Here is a 21,029-nt window from a genome sequence, read left to right on the forward strand (position 1 = left end):
TTATACACCTAGCCGGCACATCTGCCCAGACAACAGATCTTGATACACCCTCCATCATAGCAGGCCCCGCCCCTTGAAAGCTTTCGTTATCTTTACCTATAAACTACGACGCCCTAGAATACAGATTGACTATATCCTGCCCCTTCTTCGGCCCCTTCACAACATGCCGGCTCGACCAAGATAGCACCTCCCCACTGCCCTCCTGCACTCGAAACGCATAAGCTGTACGATACATATCATTGATACACAGATGGTTCCCCCTCGCCGCTACAACCGTTCCCGATCCTGACCCAGTATCTGTCTTGAAAAGCGACCCAATCCCAGTATCTGGCGGTGTAGGCGGAGACACGAATTCCTCTCCAGCACTAGCACTAGCCGTGGATAAAGACGAAACAGCGGTGCTGAAATCAAATTCATGGAACAAATAGTCCGCTTCCTCCTCGCCCTCCTCATACCGCTTGTCGACCTTCACAAACCAAACGCTGATTTTCCCGTCGGGACTCAATCGCCAGATGTATTTCTTTGTCCAACGTAGTCCGGGCCCGAAGGATGCAGGGAGGGATCCCTCCTCACTGTAGAGGAGTTCTGTGTGTTCGTCATCGTTCGAGTTCTGTTCAAGGTTGGAGGGAGTACGTTTGCGAAGAGGAGTGAATGTGGCTGTTCCGTGGAGGTCGCCGGTGATGTCGTTTGGGTTTTCGCTTTTGAGGGTGCGGAGGAGCGTCCAGCGGGATTGTGGCGGCGTGCTAGAGGCTCTGGATTTGGATGTGCGCGTGAGGGAGGTGAAGAGGGTTTGGAGGAAGGCGCGGGGAAGTGCTGGTGGCATTGGGTCTGTTTCGGGGGTTGCGGTGAGTTGTGATGATGTCGATGTCATTGTGATCTGTTGTATAGGTGCTTAGACATTATCTTCCAGGCGAAAGGTGTGGGTTAAGAGAGGAGAAGAGGTTCAATTCAAGATGAAGATGGCGATGGGTGAAGAGTGGAGTGTTTGGCCCGACCTCCGCGGAAGACTTGGCGGGGCGGGCCGATGGGCATCTCGTCCCTGAGCGGCCTTCAACTGCTGTGATTGCAACCAAACAACAAGCAATACCAAGGGCAGCCACAAGTCTGACCAACGGGACCTTTATATACAATGACTCCGACATGCTGTTAAGGTACGAGGTATTCTTTGGAAAATCATAATGTTGATCTGTCACTAACTTATTTGAAGGCAGCTCTATGACGTGGAAGTGCTCAATCACACAAGAAATCATGCGCCATTCAAGAGGTTATCGGTCTCGTCTAGCTACATGTGGCTCTCGGCGGCTCTCTTAACAGTTGACATCAAGACACAGCTCCATTAGGATTCATGGAAAACCTGCACAAAGCCTGATACGCTACTTTTATCATCTGTTACAAATCCAGGAACAGAAAATGATCAGCCAGATGTTCCAACGTTAATATTAGGGACCCATGGCGGGCCTGTACCTCAGTATCGAGATTGAAGCTGAAGCTCAGCTGAAGCACGAGGGAATATCTCCCTCTAAACTTGGATATTTGGGCTGTCATCCCCGCCCGCCAAGCTTTTAAGATGGCTTTATTAGCCGACAAGCTGTCGTATAAAGCGATCGCATTGCCCAGTTAAGCCGCATGTTGATCATTTCTTGATCGTCGTAAGCCAACCACCATGTCGCTCTACAAATGCGTGTCATGCAATGAGCAGATTCAGCACACCAAGCCTCGTCTGTCCTGCGCTACCTGCATGCCTCGCATGACACTATGCGCCAACTGCTATGTCGTGCAGAACTACTCCCCGCAGCATCAGAACGATGACTCGCATCTAATCTCTCTTCATCCGCACAGCGGCTTTCTCCCGGTGCCGCCACCCCCGCCGCCGCGGGCACAGTCTACCAGAGGTCCATCTTATGGCCCACCTCGATCTCAGTCCGTGAGAAGCCCAAGCGGGCCTCCACGACGACGGCCTATATCGGCATCATATAGTGAGGTGCCACCAAGAAAGCCTCCTCGGCCCACAATGAGCCCAGAGGTGAGGGATGAAATCGAGGAAGAGACTGCGCATACTGTGCCGGTGGCGCCAGCCACACAAGACACGCCAGTTGTACCACCATCACCGCAGCCAGTATCACATGAGGAGCCTCGGAATACTGCACCGCCCCCTCCACAGTACCCAACCACCGCCTGGGCTCCACTTCTCACCCAAGACATGAAGCCGTCTCCTTCTTTTATCAGGCTGATTGAAGAGCTCTTTCAACATCTGGATCCCCAACGAACCGGCCTTATTAGTCCGGAGGCTTATTCCGACTATCTAGATGCATGTGGAGCACCACCGAACCATAATATATGTCAGTATTCTCTCTCTACCAATTCCAGCATGATATGCCTTTCAATTGGATCACTCTTTAATACATCTATTAGGGAGAGCCAGCTGTGCCAGAAACCCAAACACCGGCTACGATATGGCAGACCGTGAACTCACCGACCACTTCACTGCCTACTCCGCTGACTTTGCGCTTCGCCCTCGCACTCCACCATCTACACCCGTGAAGTCCCCTCTAGACCCGCTGTCGTACCTCCCTCAAGCCCAGCGTGACGCCATGTCTAGATTCATGCCATCACAGTCAGCCGCTAGATCCCTCTCAGGCGGACAAAAGCCCATGCTTACATTCCGTGGTTGGACGGACCTCACAGTCCTGAGCGTGTGTCTCAACCCATCTGCGGCTTGGGGTCAGATCAACCGCGCTATTCAGACGTTTCGTATCCCAATTTGGACAGAGTGGGGTGATATCCCCCGGGATATGCTACCATTGGCACCATACCAGCCGGAGGTTGAGCGCGTGAGGGTGATGCTTGAGGGAGCGAGGTTGAATGCCGAACAAGAAATTGATGCTGTGCATGCCAGGTTGAAGCTTGAGCAGCAGGGACGGCAGAATGCGCTCGATTTGTTGGATGACCGGAGGTGGGTTTATCGGTACTGATGTCGGTGTGAGCGGGCTCGATATGCACCATCTCATTGTTTTAAGATACCTTCAGCAAGGATACATAGGCAGTCCAGGGAGTGTCTTGCAATGAACACAGCCATGCTTCCGATGAGACTACCTAGGGCTATGATTGTTTGGCCAAAGGGCGTTTCCGACCCTCTGGTCAATCTCATAGTCACGTTATATATCACTTGAATCCGATGGTGCTTATCAGGTACAAGTCCCATGCTATTAAAGTCTTCCTCTCTAGGTACCACGCCAAACCATCCAGATCCGATTGACACGCATCTAGAGGCCATCTCGGCATCACCGCTGGCGCATCAATTTACAACCAAACAATCTTGGCTGCCTTGTTAAACCTCGTATTCGTGACTCACAGCATCGTTAAACGTACTCTTAAACCCCAACAATCCAACTTCAAGAGCGATAGAGTTACATAGCCGCCAAACAGCTTACCCACGACCAACAAGCCCATTCCCTCCCACCCAAATTCAAAAACTACACCATGACAGATACAACAACTACTGAATCTCGCCCCTTCAAAACCCGTCTATTCTTTGCAACAAGCCTAGACGGCTTCATCGCGCGTCGAAACAACGACATAACCTGGCTCACAAATCCCCCCAAAAATTCCCTCCATATACAACCCACCCCAGCCGCATACCGGCAAACACCAACTTTTGAAGAACACATTTCCGAAGTTGACTTCATCATTATGGGACGCGTCACGTATGACGTCTGCCTCTCATTCCCCGACTGGCCATATCCCTTAGATAAAAGATTAGTCGTTCTCAGCCGAACGCTCGAAGGTCCAGTCACAGATAAGGGTGAGGATGGGGGAAATCAAGGCCCACGCCAAGTGCGGATCGCGAAGTCAATCGAGCTGGTTGAGGATGTTCTACGCGCTCAGAAGGCAAAGATGGTCTACGTTGACGGCGGCGAAGTAGGAAGGGAGTTTTTGAAACGGGGTTGGGTGGATGAGATGGTTGTTACGAGGGCACCGGTTCTTTTGGGCGAGGGGACGGCGTTGTTTGGGGGTACGGAGGGATTAGAGGATGTGAGGTTTAGCCTTAAGGGGGTGGATGTTATTGAGGATGGGATGGTGAGCTGTTATTATGTTAAGACTGAGGCTGGGACTGGAGGTGACGCGTAAGGCGCGAGTTGGTGTGTTTATCACCTTGATATACGCATATCCATAGGGAGGATTGACTGCCTCAATATAGTCACGGCAAAGCATAAAGACTATGAATCTCCGAAAAGAGCCTTTTGAGTATCGTAGGCGTACTCCAACTCATGATGCCAGTAAACAGGTGCACTTGACTTCGTGAGAGCCCACGCCTGATCATAAGCCATAACCACTTCATCCGGCAGAGGCCCCTTTTCCAGATCGTGAAGGTTACCTTTCAGCTGGATCATGTTGCTAACACCGATAACAACGCCATCACTGCCGTCTGCGCCCATTCGAAGCTGGGAATGGTGTCTGAGCCATCTGTAAGCACATTCCGCCATGGTCAGGCTGTGTTTGTTGGCTGCAGCTTCTATAATCTTGATGGCTTCAAATGTGGTATTCTTAAAGTACCGAGTGCGATAGTTCTGGCCTGTTGGATTATGTAGGCTAAAGCGACCTTCGTCGGGGATCTCTGGTGATTTGTATCTGCCCGCTAGAACACCTGCGGCGATGGGGTTGTAAATGACGATATCGAGGCCGTAGCGGCGACAGGCTGGTATTAACTCACTCTCAATGGTTCGAGCTATGCCTGTTAGTATAAGCCGGGGAGATGACACCTGAGAGTGGCATACTGATCGCATTATACATCGCTTGATAGATTGTCGGCCGCACCCAGCCCCTCGCATGACAAGTCATTGCGATCTCTGCGACTTCGAATGCCGTATAGTTGCTTAGACCAAGCTGTCTAAACTTGCCTTCTCTATAGAGCTTATCAACCTCCTCAAGGGTCTCCGCAAATGGTACCGAGCGGTCCGGGGCATGGAGGTAGAATACATCGACAGAGTCGGCTCCAAGCTCTCGCAAAGACTCGTCCAGCTTCTCTCGGACAATCTCAGGTTTGTGAAAGCCTGGCTTTGAGGGGTACCACTTCGTAGCGACCTTGAGTCCGCGCTCTTTCCAGTCTGCTTGAGCTGTGAATGCCTCTTGTTTCTGGCCGCTGTAGACCCGCGCTGTGTCGATCTCGCTGTAGCCTTCTTCTTGGAAGTAGTCGAGGATGTGTTTGAAACCGTCGAGTGACGTTATTCGGGCTCCGGTGCTGGGATCAGGACCAAAGGTCATTAGACCGAGGATTGTTCGAGGTTTCGAGCTCGACATTGCGGAACGAAGAGCACGGTTGGTTGTTCATGATGACAGCGCGGAGCGCTGTAGATATAACATGCTAAATCAATGCCTAACCGAAACCGTCACGGGTGCAGATCCATAATCGCCTGTTTCTATCTTTCGTTGCCTTAATGCTAGTGCAGACCCTTGAAGCATACCTTGACGAGTTCGGTTCGACGTGAAGCCGTCAATGTTGGAGTTGGGTTGATGCAAGATTGGCTTGGATGACGAGCGTCGCGCAAGTATATATTTGGCACCCCGCACGCTGCCTTCTCTCACTCCTACAATATAGCGTGCTCTCATGTTGCGAATATGTCGTCTCAGAAAGTATATCTTGACCACCTCCTTCTCCAATTTAATCAGGAACATTTTGAGAATCTCCCATCATGGATCTCGGATAACTTCACTGTGATAGACGGTGGGGTCCATATCGGTAAGTATCCTTCGACTTTATTACCCCGGCCACGGCTAATAGCTGACTAACTAGGTGGCTTGAGCCGTAACAAACTCGTCGTATTCAGCGATGGAACCTACCTCGAATTATACAACTGGGTTTCAAAGCCTGACGACTGGAGGAAGCGTTTGCCCGGAGATTTCGCTTTGACATCGCTAGATCCTATCACCGCTGAAGTCAGCCAGCAACGCATCGCGCATGCGCTGGAAAATAGCCATGGAGATGGCGGGGTTGGAGTGACATACACCCCTCCCCGAGATGGAGGACGCAAGAATGCGGAAGGTCAAGATGTCCTTTGGAAGATTGTGAAAGCGGAGTATTTTCGGTCGGATTCTACACCAGCAGACGAGTTTTATCCGAGAGGACGCACAGATGGCCCATTCTTCTGCCATGATGTGACTCCGCGAAATCGTCGGGTGACTTACAATTTGCCCTCTGTGACGCAGCATCCGTCAGCAGCGACAGGAATAGAGAGGATCGAGGTTTTGGTGCCAAAGGGGGAGCTCCGATCGTACACCAAGCTATACACGTCTATTGTTGGCGCTTCCCCACAGGAGAGCGACGGTAAGGCTGACTTCCAGCTTTCTGCGCCTGGAGTCCACACCTTTACAGGGACGCTTCGCATTCGAGCCGCAGAAACTGCAGCCGACGAGGAGTTTTTGCGAACAAAGGGTGTTGGGATTCACTCTTTATTGTTGAGATCCGAGAGCCGTGGGCCATTTAGTTTTCCGATCGAGAATTACCTGCAGTGAAGGCATGGCTCCGTGTTCTTTGTGTTGTAGTTAGTTCTTGAAGTGGTTTGTCCAGAACCAAGGGCGAATTGAGTGAGCAACCTGCAAAGCCAAGCCGCATCGATTCGGCCCCTGATTGCATCGATTCGAAGATCTCTGGATCCTGAATGACGATCCGTGGATCCAAACAACCAGCAGCGACGTAACGACAAAGTAGAAAACAACAGTCAAGCTTCAGTCACGGTCGCACCGGCCGTTAGACCGCGGCACTACTACATACCGTACTGTAGTATCGTGCGGTCTCGTCGCCCAACCTTGCCAGTTGCGTTTATTTAAGGGCAGGATTTGCTAGTGGGAATAGCGCGATGCAGAGAGACCAGATCTTCTGACATGGCAAACAGCCACGCATCCGGCACAACACAGGCACAGAAGCAGGAACTGTCAGCCTGAAATGCCATTTGCTCTTTTCTTCACGGACAAGAACTCCCAAGCGAGGGACAAGCTGAGACATCGCAGAGAAAGGAGGGGAAGGACAGTCCATCACAAAGGAGCTCAGACTCGGCGAGCTTCCAAGCATGTTCTGGACCAATATCGAGCCGAATATTAATAGACTGCGAAATTTATCCTTACCTTATTATGCTAGGCTATCTCAAACCAGCTAATTATCGTCAAGCCAAGTAAAAGGCAATTTATTGTCTGTTGTTCCCTCAGAGGCAAAAGGGCTCCAGTCTCTCGTCTCAGTCTGCCGCAACCGGAGATTCCAGTTTAATCTCTTCCCTCCGCGCTACTATCCATCCATCTTGCCCTGTTCCCAATCACCGTCGTCCCTCCTCCATTCCTCTCTTTATCCCTCTCTCACTCTCTCATCTCCTTTTCCATACTCGTCACTCGTTCCTCCAGATCATTCCAATTATGCAGCGCTACTGACGATCGCGATTCCCACATTCTCCGACGGTTCCACCGCCTCTGAGCCGCCCGCTATGATCTCGGGGCCTTCAGGGACTTCAGGGCCCTGGCCCTTTACGAGCAGGACCCTGCCCACCACCCGCTCGTTCTCGACATTCTTCTACCTCACTCTCGCTTTTTCCGCCTCGATACTCGCCCAAGATGTCTCTCTCCTGCCTTCCGCCGCTTCCGACTCGTTTCCTGCCTGTGGATTGACTTGTAGTTTACTCGCGCAGGCAGAGACGAGCTGCACACCTCCCTCCGTCGCAGTCTCGAACCAACAAACCTACGTTTCGTGTTTTTGCCAGTCTCCCGCGATTATTGATTTCCAAAACTCCCCGGACAACACCTGTCTCGACACCTGCGCCGTTCCGACTGATCGGCAACTTTTACAGCAGTGGTACTTGAATTTCTGCAACAACGGCGGCGACACGGAGGACTCGGACGATACCGATACCGAATCCGACACAGAGGCCGACGTGGAGGAAGATTCTACGAACAGCAACACTGGAAACAGCAACAACAATAGCAATACCAACAACGACAACAGCAACACTAACTCCAACTCCAACAACAATAACGACAATGATAATGACGACTCAGATGTATCCTCTGCGGCAGACACTACCGCCCCTACGGCCCGTCCGGCGGACCCGCATTATTCATGGTCAGTCCTCCTTACTCTGCTTTCGCCTTGGATATGGTTACTAACAAATGTAGGTGGGATTCGCACTACAAATGGGTGATTATGGTTATTGTTCTTGCCGTTGCATTTACGGCCATCGCCATCCTTGGTATCTGGCTCAAACGCCGTCACGACGCGAAATATCCAAACCTCTACCACGGCGGAACGGACAGCCGGGTCTTCCAAACCCCCAGCAGCGAGTCTCCGGTACCAGGTGCTCTCCCAGCTGCCGTACTAGCGCGCCGACATGATTCTGCCAATACGGTCTCCATTGCGAGCAGCTCCCGAACGGAAGTCATCCCTTCAAAGTACCGACAAAGCCCTGCACCGTCGCGTCTGCAGAAATCGCAAGGACCTGATGACATAGAGATTCGGGAAGCCCCGCGGTGACGATCGCTTCCATCTGCGGCAGCTCCTTGGTTACTCGGCGTTATCTGTTCGATCAATAGACATCAAACATAGCCACCGACTCTGCTAGCTGTGATTAGATATCCTGCCGAATACTGCATATATCTGGCGTTTTGCGTTATGTTTACTGGTCACAATCTTCGTTGTTGGATTTATGTGTACAGGGTTGTTTGAATTGAGGCTACTTTCCCATCGCTGCATGGCTGTCTATACGATTGACTTGGCTTTTCTTGTTTATTTTTGGTCCATATAGCACACTAACCGCTTTAGTTTCTGAATCTATTCTCCCATTTATGTGATGGGACTGGCGTGAGCTAGACATGAATACTCATTTGATTTTGAGGATATGTAGTTTCATGTGTACCCTGATGGGCATGAAGTGTATTCTACAGAAAAATAGTATCGCTGCTCAAATCCTATATAATCACATAACCAACCCTAATCAAAAGCACAAGGAAAGAAAAGAAAAGAAAAGAAAAGAGAAGAACTATGAAACGGAAATGCTTACAATCCGCACATCTACCTCCGGCTTCTCCTTAACCGTCTTGACATTCTCAATGCGATGCACAACATCTAACCCCTGCACCGCCCTTCCAAAAACAGTATGTTTCCCATCAAGCCAAGGCGTCTTCTCCGTGGTGATAAAGAATTGACTTCCATTCGTATTGGGTCCCGCATTCGCCATCGACAGCGTATAGGCCTTATCATGCTTGAGAGAGGAGAATTCGTCCTCAAACTCTCCGCCCCATATTGACTCGCCGCCTGTGCCGTCGCCTAGCGGGTCACCGCCCTGGATCATGAATTTGCGGATTACGCGGTGGAAAATCGTGTTGTTATAATAGCCGTTTCGGGCATGGGTTGTGAAGTTTTCGACGGCTTTGGGGGCCGCGCTTGGGTACAGGCGGAGGTGGATGTCGCCGAGGGTGGTGTGGAGGACAGCGGAGGTGCCGAGTTCGGCTTGTTTTTGGGCCGCTGCGTTGGCACTTGATGAAGAGGCGTCGCGAGGCCGTTCGTTGTGGACGTCACGGGTGGATTTTGAGATGTCGGTTTCGTTGGTGAAGAGGTAGAAGCGGACTTTCGCGAAACCAGTGGAGATTAGGATGGGATCTCGTTCTTCGGCTTCTGCAAGGAGGGGATTTGCACTGGCGGCCATGGAGACTGTTACGATTCCTTTCTTTGAGGGCTGACCTTGGTATAGGGCTAGATTTAGGGGGCGAAAGGGCTCGTCTTTCGCGTAAAGGCGGACGACGCGGTTGGTGTAGGTGTTGATGCATTTGATGCCGTAGAGGGAGCCGTAGAGGACGAAATGGTTGGATTCGTCGAAGATGACGTTTGCTTTGGGTTTTGTGACGGGGTTTTCGAGTTCTCGCTCGACGGCTAGGCGGCGGCCGAATTCGACGGCGTCAAGGGTGTGTAGAGCTGTGCCGGCCTGTTGCATGTCGGTGATTGTGGAGAGGGATTCGTCGTATTTACGGTAAAGTTTGCCCGAGGCAAAGTCGAAGATGCGTATTTGGCGGTCGGGGAAGGAGACTGTTGCGAATTGCTTACCGGAGGGAGAGATTGTGAGAGACGATGGGGTTGATTTGGACTTTTTGAACTCAAAGAGGTTGGTGGAGGACTTCAGCTCGAAGACGTTATCTGGCCTCTCGAAAGAGCCGTCCGACGCTCTCCAGTATTCGATCATTCCTGATTCATCGGTGGATATGACACAGTTATAGGCGTCGTTGAAAGCGATTGCTGACACAGGACTACGGTGAACGGACTTCAGAGTGTGCAATGGGGTTGGGTTCTCGCCGCGGCCGTCATATATCTGTATTAAGCTGGTGGTTTCGTCGGTAACGGCAAGGAGTGGGAGAGATGCGCCTCGGGGGTGCACCCAGCATATGCAGCGGGGATCGAAGTCGAGGGTAAGCATAGAGAGTAGATCTATCAGAGTTAGCATGTAGTCGTACAGCCCATACTCCGAACATACCAAAAGTGATCACATCAAAGATCTTGACCGTCTTGTCCGCGCCGGTTGTCGCAAAGCTTCGGCCGTCCGCGCTCACACTGACGCTCTTGATCTCGGTAGTATGCGCCCGGAACTCTTTGACGAATTCGACCCCAACAGCCATCTTCTTCCAGAATTTGACGACTCCATCGATTGACGACGTGATCAGAAAGTCTGTATGTGGTGTCACCGTCGTGAAAGACAGTTGCTCCTTGTGCATGAGGGACTTGGAGTATCGGGGCGAGGCGGGGAGCGCATTCACGTAGACTTTCTCGAAGGGAAGCTTGCGGCGTTTCTTTTTAGGGGCATCGGCAGAGGGCAGAGCTGGACCGAAGTCATCGTCGGACGAGGAATCGTTTCCTGTTCATCTATTAGCTGCGACAGCTCCGATGAAGCTATAACTGAACGTACCGTCGTCGGCATCGACCTCGGAATGGGGACGCTTGTTTTGCGTCAAGTTGGTCTGTTCGTCTTCGGCCGCCATTTTTGGAAGGTAACACTGCAATATGTCTGAAGTATCCGAGAATTCAGGCAGGGTTGCTGATTGTCGGTGGTGAAGACGGAGACCAGGGCGGTCTGAAGCTTGGGCCACATCGCGAACTTTTCTGGGTGTCCCGCATCGCTCCAATTATTGTGGGAGTCTCTCCGCCTCTTCGCAGCATCCCTGAACTGAACTACCCCTCCCCTCTCAGGTAGTTTTTGTTTCTATCATTGTCTATACAACATGGTGAGTCTGCCGGAGTGAGCTGCAGGAATAGTCGAACTAATACTGACCGCCATAGGCGTCTTTTGCCAATCCCACGCAGATCTTTGCGGATGATGTGATCGAGGAGAAAGGAGAGAACGCCCGTCTCTCAGCTTTCGTCGGCGCCATCGCCGTCGGAGACTTAGTCAAGAGCACATTAGGTCCTAAGGGCATGGACAAGATTTTACAATCAGCGTTAGTGATGAGAGGAATGCGTGGTGGGGTACGCCGACTTACTGAGTGCTGTACAGGTCGACCGGAGAAATTCTAGTGACGAACGACGGTGCCACAATTCTCAAGTCGATTGCCCTCGATAACGCTGCCGCAAAGGTGCTTGTCAACATTTCCAAGGTTCAAGACGATGAGGTCGGTGATGGAACAACTTCCGTGACGGTCCTGGCCGCGGAGCTATTGCGGGAAGCCGAAAAGCTGGTCAACCGCAAGATTCACCCCCAGACGATTATTGAAGGTTACCGCATAGCCAGCCGTGCTGCGTTGGATGCCCTCGACAAAATTGCTGTTGACCGCAGTGAGGACAAGGAAAAGTTCCGGAAAGACCTCCACTCCATCGCCCGTACCACCCTCAGCTCTAAGGTTCTGGCCCAGGACCGCGACCACTTTGCTACCCTTGCCTGCGATGCCGTCCTTCGTCTCCGCGGCTCAACCGATTTGAGTCATATCCAGATCATTAAGAAGGCTGGCGGAAAGCTTAGCGACTCATACCTCGATGAGGGTTTCATTCTGGACAAGAAGATCGGCGTCAACCAACCGAAGCGTCTTGAGAACGCTAAGATCCTAGTTGCAAACACTGCCATGGACACAGACAAGGTGAAAATTTTTGGTGCTCGTGTCAAGGTCGAGTCTACCGGAAAGCTGGCCGACCTGGAAAAGGCGGAGCGTGAGAAGATGAAGGCTAAGGTTGAGCGGATCAAGTCTCACGGCATCAACTGCTTCGTCAACCGACAACTCATCTATAACTGGCCCGAGCAGCTGTTCACCGAGGCTGGTATTATGTCTATTGAGCACGCCGACTTTGATGGCATCGAACGACTGGCACTTGTCACAGGTGGTGAGATTGCGTCTACATTTGATCACCCTGACCAGGTTAAGCTGGGACAGTGTGACCTGATTGAGGAAGTTATCATCGGTGAAGATACCCTTATTAAGTTCTCCGGTGTCGCCGCCGGTCAAGCTTGCACAATCGTTCTCCGCGGTGCCACAGAGCAGCTCCTCGATGAGGCCGAGCGTTCGCTCCACGATGCCCTGGCTGTGTTGTCCCAGACCGTCAAGGACCCACGAGTGACCCTCGGTGGTGGCTGTGCCGAGATGGTGATGTCCAAGGCTGTCGAGCAGGCCGCTCAGAACACCACCGGCAAGAAGCAACTGGCTGTCGACTCATTCGCCCACGCTCTGAAGCAGCTCCCCACAATCCTGGCCGACAACGCCGGTCTTGACTCGAGTGACCTTGTTACCCGACTACGACAAGCCATCAACAACGGCATGACCAGCTCCGGTCTGGATCTGCTCACACCAGGAGGCGGTATTGCCGACATGCGCGAGCTGGGCGTTGTAGAGAGCTACAAATTGAAGAAGGCTGTCGTGTCGTCTGCATCCGAGGCAGCTGAGGTGAGATTTATCCGTTCATATTCTCTTTGATAAGCTAACCCTTTCCCAGCTTCTTCTCCGTGTGGACAACATCATCCGCGCTGCTCCCCGTAGACGTGAGCGGATGTAAGTCGAGTGGTAATTGCAGCAGAAACACGATATAATCAATGAAATAAGGCACAACACCTGTGTTGATGTATGTGAATAGCTTGCACCCTTGAGCGTACTCACCATATAGAACCAACTTTCATGAATAAAAGTAATTACGACGTCTAAACCAACTGGGTAAAGTGAGCCCTTGCTTGCGTTGTAGGTCCATGCATTGAGGCATAGACCATGTCGAACAAACTTGAGATAATATCAATAGCCAAGAGACATTAGAAGTCTCCAATTACTTCTACAAATTATTGACTCACTCCTACAGATTGGAAGGAAACGAAAAGTTTGGGGATCTCACTAAGCACCACGCCCTATGACGGACACGACTCCACTTCAGCAAACGATAAGAAGCCCTTCTTGCCCGAGTCCCTACCAGGTATCTTCCACTCAATAGTTTCGCAATTCACGGCTTCAAGAGGTTTCGCCAAACATGTCAACAACAGTCGTGTCCACAACCTCCGTGGAGTTAACCCCCAGACATGGCGCTGGGGAGCGCCTCCCCCGCCCGTACAATCCTGAAGATTTAACCACCACCGACGCCATGATGCAAGCCTCTCTAATCGCCGACTCCCAGGTCCCAGACGGCGGGTACGGCTGGATCGCCATATCAGCTTGCGCCGTAGTAACCTGGTGGTTTATCGGCACTTCCTACAGCTGGGGAGTCATCCAAGCAGCGCTCGTGAAAGAGAGTGTTTCATCAGCGTCTACTCTCGCCTTTGTCGGCTCACTTGCAATCGCAAGCATTTCCGTCCTGGGGATACTTAATGCGCGGTTGATTCGTATTCTTGGGACAAGGGTTTGTGCGTTGCTCGGAGTTGGGTTTCTGGGGCTTGGAGAGATTCTCAGCGGGTTCACGGTGCATAGTGTTGGGGGGCTGTTCGTGACCGCGGGGGCGATTATGGGGGTGGGAATCAGTCTTTGTTTTATGGTGTGTTTTTCCTGAAGTAGATGATGACGGTGTGACAAGCTAACTTCCGTACCAGGTCGTCTCGGTCATTCCGGCGCAATACTTCAAGAATAAGCGAGGAATTGCCAATGGCATCGTCTATGCTGCTGGTGGCTTTGGTGGTGCCGTGATTAGCTTTATCACAGACGCTCTGGTTCAGAGAACCGATATTGCTTGGACATTTAGAGCCCTGGGGCTAATGACCCTCGCCACCGGGATTCCAGCAGCTTTCTTCATCAGAGAGCGTACGCCGATTCCGAAATCTGCTTTTGTCGAATGGTATTCCGCACCCCACCCCATTGCTGCTCTTGAGTATACTAACAAGGCCGACGCAGGCCCCTGTTTCGAGACGCTCGCTTTACTCTTCTCTTCCTCGCCGGTGCTCTGGCAACATTTCCCCTACTTGTCCCTCCGTTCTTCCTCCCGCTCTATACCAACTCACTCGGTTTAAAATCCAGTGTTGGCGCCGGAGTGGTCGCAGCCTTTAACTTCTCCTCTGCGCTAGGCCGTCTGCTCTGTGGCCTCTGCAGTGATAAGTTGGGGCCGCTGAATACCCTCTTCCTGTCTCTGCTGCTCAGCGCAGTAAGCATGCTCGTTATCTGGCCCGTCTCGAACTCAATCGAGCCGCTAGTGGCATTTGTGATCATCAACGGGATGTCGAACGGGGGTTTCTTTTCCACAATGCCTACGGTTGTTGGAGAGGTGTTCGGAAGCGCGCGGGTCGGGGTGGCGATGGGTATGATTGTAACTGGGTGGATGGGAGGTTATCTTCTTGTGAGTTCTTTAAACTGCCCCTAGTCTGAAGTGACTGACGATTTTATAGGGGGCGCCAATTGCAGGATATATCCTTGATGCCTCTGGAGGTGAGGAGAGCGGGATCAAAGCGTTCAGACCGGCGATCTTCTATGCCGGTGGGCTGGCGCTAACCGCTGCTATTCTAGCCGGAGTCATACGCTTCAAGACGGCGAGGAGTCTGAAAAAGAGATTGTAATCCCTGAAACAGGATTTTGAGCTCAGATGAGTGGTTGTGTATACTATAATAGCTGTGTATACTTAAAAGAAGTCTGTTTAATTTATATGTCTAAGTACTCGGAATATAAGGAGCGTACACCGGTATCATGTACCTATAAATCTGATTAGTACTGCTGATCTCGAGGGTTTTTGACTTGCAAACTTCTGGATCTGTCTTCCATCATCCACGTCGGAATTGATGTCCGGTAGGTAGCCGCCGAATGTGCCCTCCAACAGTTCCGAGCCAATATACAAACTATGTTCTTAAACAGCAGAGGAGAGTAACAGTTAATGAACGTGCTGTTTAACTTTTCCACGAGGACAAGGAGTCATCGCCCTCTTCATTCCCTTTCTCCCTCACCAGAGCAGCATCTTCGTCTTTCATTGCAAACATCAGAACAAAGCCCGTTATGAAGACTCGGAGAGTGATCTCGAACTAGGGGAGATACCTGATATATCGTCGTATGTGTGCCTCTACCCTGGGTTGCACACTTTCCTTTTCACTTGTGTGGACTATATTTTATCCCATTATATCCATACCTCTGCCTACTTTTGACAAAGTCTCGACAAGTCCACCTATCTTCTTGCCTCCCTCAAAATGCTGTACCGCAAATGGCTGCTTTGTCTCTCGACGACAATCACCCTCGCCAGCCAGGGAACCGTCAATGCGGTAACCCTCAACACAAAAGACCCAAGTAAGTCACTTCCTAGTCTCCGCGCCTCCATGACGACCTAACCAATCCTTTTCTGTAGCCTCCATCCGCCGCACCGCCCGTATGATAGCACACAACATGATGACCTACTATAACGGCAACGAAACAGGCCAGACCCCTGGGAAATTACCTGACGATACCTGGTGGGAGGGTGGCGCGATGTTCATGACCCTGATCCAATACTGGTACTGGACCGGCGACACCACTTACAACGAACCCACCTCCCAAGCCCTCCTTCACCAAAAGGGGGAGAATAATAATTTCTTCCCGCGAAATTACACCCTCTATCTGGGTAACGACGATCAGATGTTCTGGGCGCTGGCGGCTATGACGGCCGCAGAGTTGAATTTCCCACAAGATGAAAGGCTTAACGAGGATGAAGAGGAGCAGCCGAGCTGGGTTTCGCTCGCACAGGCGTTGTTTAATGTGCAGATTCCGCGGTGGGACATGAGTGCTTGTGGGGGTGGATTGAGGTGGCAGGTCTGGCCGCACCAGGCCGGATATACGACGAAGAATGCGATTTCGAATGGCGGGTTGTTTCAGTTGGCCGCGCGGTTGGGCAGGTATACAAGGAATGAGACTTACATCGCGTGGGCGGAGAAGATATGGGATTGGAGTCTGACGACGCCGTTGCTTAAGACGGAGAATTGGAGTATTGCAGATACGACGAGTATGGCGACGGATTGTGCAGACCATGGGGATCAGCAATGGACGTATAACTATGGGGCATACCTTAGTGGTGCCGTCTATATGTATAACTTGGTGTGCACTTACCCATCCAGGTATCTTTGTCTGGCAGTGTCGCTGATGCTGATGGCGGTGATGATAGACCGTTGGCGACGAGAAATGGAAAGAAGGTATCGACGGCCTCTTGAATACAACCTTCCGCACCTTTTTCCCGCACAAAACCGGCGGCCAAACTATGTCCGAGATCTGGTGTGAGCAAACCATGACCTGTGACCGAAATCAAGACCTATTTAAGGGCTTCCTCTCATCCTGGATGACCTTTCTCACAACACTCGCTCCGTACACCAACGACAAGATCATTCCCAGGATCCAACAATCCGCCATCGGCGCAGCAAATCAGTGTGCTGGCGGTGACAGCAGTACGCAGTGTGGACGACGATGGTATCAGGAAGAATGGGATGGAACAGCCTCCATGAAATCCGATATGAGTGCCCTTAGTGTTATATCCTCATCGATGATCGCGCATAAGCGAGACGCAAAGCCCCTTACTCTAGAGACTGGGGCAACGAGTAAAAGCAATCCGAATGCAGGAATTTATGATAAATCAGCTCCAAACACTCTGAGAGGGATAATGATGCGCGATACGGTGGGAGCTTCAGTCGCGACGGTGGTGTTTTTCATTTTCTGGATCTCTGGGTTCTCTTGGTTGGTTTGTGGAGATTGATCTTCGGCCCTGGTTTGACTAGGGAGGATATCTATTCTATGTGTCTGTACCTTTATGAGTTGAAGGGTTTGATCTGATCCGTCGTGCTGCCTGCATGGCTCTTTTGCTGTCTATATTTTAAAGCGCCGTATACATATCCTTGCGTCTGTCTACTTCTTTTTGTGGTCTTTACCTTGAAGTGGCAAGAGTTCGTGCGTTGATTTTTCGGTTCAAGAAGGTCTGGTTTAGTACTCAAGGGTCTTGATATTGGAAGTTTAAGATGTTATATCAAACCATAGTTTAGTCGACCAGCTTAATGAATCTATACAATTCACCCTATGTTAGGGCTGGCTGACATGACACCTAATTTGGTTAGATTGAGGCGTGTGATCTCGTGACTGCGGCCCGAAACGCGGTCGGCGCAGCTCCGCGTTGTCTGAATTAATTGTCAAAGCTTCGTCGGAGTCGAGACACCTGCCAGGCGGGCATCTTGAGCTCCATCGAGCCAATTTCTCGTCCTTTGATCGCTGTCTCTTCTTGGAGCAGTGTTACTCTTTTATCCTCCTCCCCGCCTTCCGTTCCCCACCTTTTCGCTTTCTTCCAAACTTCCGCTGCGCTAGCAACACAACCCATTGTTTTCGTCAACTATTCCCCATAAACTCTGGTTATGATCTCTACTCTTTAGTTCCATTGAATATTTGACGGCTGCCCTCTGTTCGCGAACATGGTTTTCCTTCGATTGACCGTCAAGGTCTTCCCCCGAGACCAAGCTCCCCCCTCCAACTCCTTCTCCTTTCGCTCGCTCCTCGGTGATCGTGAACGCGACGATGCTAGTCGGACTTCATCAGGTACGGCGTCTGGGAAGCCAGCGAGCTTCTTGATCGTTCTTGAGAACCCAGATGATGTCACGCTGGGTGGGTTGGCGGGTATGATAAGGGAGAAATGGAGGAAGTTGAGGCCTGGCGCGGAGTGAGTGTAGCTCTATCTTAAGGCTTAGTCCCCGGTGAGGAGGTTCTTGCAGAACTGTGTGCTAATTCTCGTGTTATCAGACCCATTGCGATAAAGAAACTGCTGGACGACGACCATGAATCCGACGACCTGGACACCGATATGACCGTCGCGGATGTGTTTGTCGATAAGGGGAAGGCGCGTTTAGATGGCCTGGATCAGCGCAGGATCGTTCGTGTTATCCAGAAACCTGCGAGCGGCGTGGAGTCGCCTGTCAGATTCCCTTCTGTTGCTCAAGATTGGGATGCTGCAGCGGAGCGGTATGAAATGCAGCGTCGCGAGAAGTCGAAGAAGGAAGCAGAGTTTGCTCTCAACAAGCTTGGACCGATTACCGAAGAGGCACAAGAATCCGCCCCAACTTCTCCGATGCACATGGACTCGTGGTCGGATTATACGCCGGGAAGGAAACATCGCCGAGATATCCCCCTTTCATCGGTGGAAAAGGACCATGAAGTCCCACTTTCTCCATCTCAGCAGCCTCGCAAATCCCTCACGCACGAGCCTTCTCAAGAACCAACGGTAGAGGATTCAAGTGCGCCTCAGGAGAATCGACTAGGTAGTGAGGAGCTCGGTGATTCACCTCGATCCTCGCGTGCAACAACCCCACGGAAGCCTCCTAGCAGACGCGGGTCGATTCAGTCCGAGAAATTCGTGAATCAATCAGAGAATGCCCGCGTGGTTGACTCCCCCGGCGATCAGCTAGTGCGCGAGAGCACTCATTCGGTATCTCCGCAGAAGAGACTCCCTCTCAAAGAGACGAAACCTGATCTCGCCCTGTTAAATGGAAACCCACGTGCTGAGGAAACTGCATCAAGTAGCAATGACTCAGACGAGCGCTACAAGGATACACAAACCCACGATCTAGATGGCGATGTTACAATGGTTGAGGATTCCGCACCGAAGACTCAATCTCCGATGACACAAGAACCTATAACTGTTATTGACGTCGGTGTTGAGACTCAGTCTCGAAAGAGAAAGAACAGCGCAGAGCAATCATCGCCTAAGAAGGAACCGCGTCTAGATCAGTCTACACCACCTCCATCTGTGAATCGTGCGAGGCGGGATAGCGAGGTGTCTCCTGGGACCCCTCGATTCAGCCCGTCAGGTCGACGTCTCGGAGGAACAGGGCCTTTCACTGGTGCTGTTCGGCGGCTCGGCTTTACAGATTATGCAGAACAGCCTAGCACAGGCCTGGGACTGGGTATCACGAGGAGTCCGAGTAAGAAGGCCTTAGTGAAACCTGACCTGTCACAAGAAACTGCCTCATCGAGCCTCCCCCAAAGCACGCCAGTACCTGTCAGCGCGTCCAACGGTCTTCGAGAAACACTTGGGGACAAGGTCTCTACACCAGCGAACCCCGTGTCTTCGACCGATAAATTAAAGCATCTCAACTCCGCCATGCGAAAAGACTCGCCTGCTAGTAGGGACCCCGCACGCCGGTCGGTGTCATTCGCTGATGACGATGAACCTCTCATTACCGAGTCACAACCCGCCCCCAGGTCAACACCGATGAACACTGGAAAGGCCATCAAGGCTGAGCCAGCTTCTCAAGTCGCTGCCTCCAACAAACGACGCTCCAGCAGCTCAATGGTTTTCCCTCCCGGGGTCTCCCCCGATCTTCTCTCCCGTTATGAACGCGAAGCGACAGAAACAATACGGCGCCGTGACGAGGAAAAGAAGAGCAGGGACGAGCTTGAGCAGAAGCTTAAGGCCGCACAGAAGGACAAGCTGAATCCAGTATATTTGGCCAAACTGCAGAGCGCACTGACCACTTGGGACACTCTCTTGCGCAATGAGAAGCAGAACCGCCAGGGCTCTAAACTCACAACAGCGAATCTCCGGGCCCAACATGAGAAGCAGTTATCTGAGATCAAGGATATGGAAGCCTCGCTAGGCACGAAGTTGCAGGGCAAGGGAAAGAAGGCCGAGGCGGCGAAGAAAACCACAAAGCCCCAGCAGAATGCAAAGGATAATGCGCCGGTGTCTAAGGCGCCAACCGCCAAGGTCACTCCAACTTCTGCTCCGGCTGTGGAGAAAAAATCCCCGGTTACTCAAATCGCGGGCTGGAACGCGGTCAATAGCAGGTCCCCAGACGTTACGAAGCCTGCCGCCCCAACCGTCAACGGCACCGACAAGACCAACACCATCAAGGCACGGACCGTTGCAACTAGAACGCTATCACAGCAGACTGGCAAGCCCTCTCTTCAATCACAGACCTCTACGGCGTCGGATGATGTCGAACTCCCCACAATGAAAGTGCATGCCCGCACCAACAGCAAGAAATCGGCCCCAGTCGAAATCTCTTCTGACGACGAATCCGAATCTTCTGAAGATGAAACTTCCTCCTCAGAGTCCGGCTCTTCTACTTCCGACTCTGACTCTGACTCAGAATCCGAATCAGACTCCCCCAAGACCAAGAAATCACCAGCCGCGAAAACCTCAAACAAACCCACCCCAATACCGAGCAACAGCAAGCTCAAACCATCTCCTCCTTCCGCGCAGCGCGCCACCAAATCTCCCGGCCCCTCAACAGCCTCTCAGTCGCAATCCCAACCTGCCTCTCAAACCTGGCACTTCCCTGGCTCCCAGAGACTCGGACTCTCGCGCCCCTCACTCAAGAGCGCCCGTGAACTCGCGAGCAAAGCCCAACAAGAAGCTGCCGCAAAGGCTGCACCGAAGCGCAATATTAATGGCCCGCCAAGGAAGGACATCTTTGAGCGGCCTGATAGTAGCTCGTCTGATGAGACGGAGACGAGTTCGAGTGAAAGCGAGAGCAGCGATAGTGACAGTGATAGTGAGAAGGAGAAGGCCAATGGCAAGCGCGCCAAGGAGCAGAGTCCGGTCAGTGTGGGTGATGAAGGGGATATCATGTCCAGTGGGCATGTGAAGAAGTTGAGGCCTGCGAGGATGACTTCTTGAGTTGTGATGTGCTTTG

General features: G+C 51.8%; 10 protein-coding genes across 10 annotated transcripts; 7 read left to right on the plus strand and 3 right to left on the minus strand.

The window, feature by feature from the left end:
• Window positions 1–103: 103 nt before the first annotated feature.
• On the minus strand, window positions 104–871 carry BJY04DRAFT_215415 (uncharacterized protein; the record flags this gene model as incomplete). The annotated part of the gene is made up of 1 exon (XM_073715468.1): window positions 104–871. The coding sequence occupies one exon, from the start codon at window positions 869–871 to the stop codon at window positions 104–106; it is 768 nt and encodes a 255-aa protein (XP_073574263.1).
• Window positions 872–1,663: 792 nt separating this feature from the next.
• Window positions 1,664–2,972, plus strand: BJY04DRAFT_215416 (uncharacterized protein; the record flags this gene model as incomplete). Its single annotated transcript, XM_073715469.1, has 2 exons — window positions 1,664–2,339; window positions 2,413–2,972. 2 exons carry the CDS (start codon window positions 1,664–1,666, stop codon window positions 2,970–2,972), a joined length of 1,236 nt encoding a protein of 411 aa, XP_073574264.1.
• Window positions 2,973–3,377: 405 nt separating this feature from the next.
• Window positions 3,378–4,173, plus strand: BJY04DRAFT_8819 (dihydrofolate reductase family protein). Its single transcript, XM_073721224.1, has one exon. The coding sequence runs from the start codon at window positions 3,481–3,483 to the stop codon at window positions 4,126–4,128; it is 648 nt and encodes a 215-aa protein (XP_073574265.1). The 5' UTR covers window positions 3,378–3,480; the 3' UTR covers window positions 4,129–4,173.
• Window positions 4,173–5,457, minus strand: BJY04DRAFT_8856 (aldo/keto reductase family protein). The gene is made up of 2 exons (XM_073721235.1): window positions 4,776–5,457; window positions 4,173–4,726 (listed from the first exon to the last, which is right to left on the minus strand). The coding sequence occupies exons 1-2, from the start codon at window positions 5,296–5,298 to the stop codon at window positions 4,218–4,220; spliced, it is 1,032 nt and encodes a 343-aa protein (XP_073574266.1). The 5' UTR covers window positions 5,299–5,457; the 3' UTR covers window positions 4,173–4,217.
• Window positions 5,458–5,512: 55 nt separating this feature from the next.
• Window positions 5,513–6,664, plus strand: BJY04DRAFT_8905 (uncharacterized protein). The gene is made up of 2 exons (XM_073721244.1): window positions 5,513–5,737; window positions 5,792–6,664. The coding sequence occupies exons 1-2, from the start codon at window positions 5,617–5,619 to the stop codon at window positions 6,508–6,510; spliced, it is 840 nt and encodes a 279-aa protein (XP_073574267.1). The 5' UTR covers window positions 5,513–5,616; the 3' UTR covers window positions 6,511–6,664.
• Window positions 6,665–7,268: 604 nt separating this feature from the next.
• BJY04DRAFT_8824 (uncharacterized protein) lies at window positions 7,269–8,762 on the plus strand. Its single transcript, XM_073721225.1, has 2 exons — window positions 7,269–8,101; window positions 8,155–8,762. Exons 1-2 carry the CDS (start codon window positions 7,470–7,472, stop codon window positions 8,507–8,509), a joined length of 987 nt encoding a protein of 328 aa, XP_073574268.1. The 5' UTR covers window positions 7,269–7,469; the 3' UTR covers window positions 8,510–8,762.
• BJY04DRAFT_8840 (WD40 repeat domain-containing peptidylprolyl isomerase) lies at window positions 8,598–11,015 on the minus strand. The gene is made up of 3 exons (XM_073721228.1): window positions 10,929–11,015; window positions 10,500–10,877; window positions 8,598–10,453 (listed from the first exon to the last, which is right to left on the minus strand). The coding sequence occupies exons 1-3, from the start codon at window positions 10,999–11,001 to the stop codon at window positions 9,015–9,017; spliced, it is 1,890 nt and encodes a 629-aa protein (XP_073574269.1). The 5' UTR covers window positions 11,002–11,015; the 3' UTR covers window positions 8,598–9,014.
• A 145-nt stretch (window positions 11,016–11,160) lies between these two features.
• BJY04DRAFT_182552 (chaperonin-containing T-complex subunit CCT2) lies at window positions 11,161–13,139 on the plus strand. The gene is made up of 4 exons (XM_073710345.1): window positions 11,161–11,244; window positions 11,300–11,457; window positions 11,514–12,888; window positions 12,938–13,139. Exons 1-4 carry the CDS (start codon window positions 11,242–11,244, stop codon window positions 12,995–12,997), a joined length of 1,596 nt encoding a protein of 531 aa, XP_073574270.1. The 5' UTR covers window positions 11,161–11,241; the 3' UTR covers window positions 12,998–13,139.
• Window positions 13,140–13,456: 317 nt separating this feature from the next.
• Window positions 13,457–14,963, plus strand: BJY04DRAFT_215423 (MFS general substrate transporter; the record flags this gene model as incomplete). The annotated part of the gene is made up of 4 exons (XM_073715470.1): window positions 13,457–13,954; window positions 14,010–14,251; window positions 14,308–14,746; window positions 14,796–14,963. The coding sequence occupies 4 exons, from the start codon at window positions 13,457–13,459 to the stop codon at window positions 14,961–14,963; spliced, it is 1,347 nt and encodes a 448-aa protein (XP_073574271.1).
• Window positions 14,964–15,581: 618 nt separating this feature from the next.
• On the plus strand, window positions 15,582–21,013 carry BJY04DRAFT_205909 (glycosyl hydrolase family 76-domain-containing protein; the record flags this gene model as incomplete). Its single annotated transcript, XM_073713647.1, has 19 exons — window positions 15,582–15,678; window positions 15,737–16,458; window positions 16,526–17,092; window positions 17,838–18,055; window positions 18,136–18,817; window positions 18,851–18,908; window positions 18,960–19,039; window positions 19,073–19,199; window positions 19,260–19,313; window positions 19,350–19,432; window positions 19,478–19,537; window positions 19,577–19,593; window positions 19,675–19,699; window positions 19,766–19,831; window positions 19,898–20,098; window positions 20,129–20,167; window positions 20,198–20,254; window positions 20,291–20,350; window positions 20,447–21,013. 19 exons carry the CDS (start codon window positions 15,582–15,584, stop codon window positions 21,011–21,013), a joined length of 3,780 nt encoding a protein of 1,259 aa, XP_073574272.1.
• Between the last annotated feature and the right edge of the window lie 16 nt (window positions 21,014–21,029).

The sequence above is a fragment of the Aspergillus karnatakaensis genome (genome assembly GCF_047715665.1).
Source record: "Aspergillus karnatakaensis strain CBS 102800 unplaced genomic scaffold BJY04scaffold_10, whole genome shotgun sequence".
Lineage (NCBI taxonomy): Eukaryota > Fungi > Ascomycota > Eurotiomycetes > Eurotiales > Aspergillaceae > Aspergillus > Aspergillus karnatakaensis.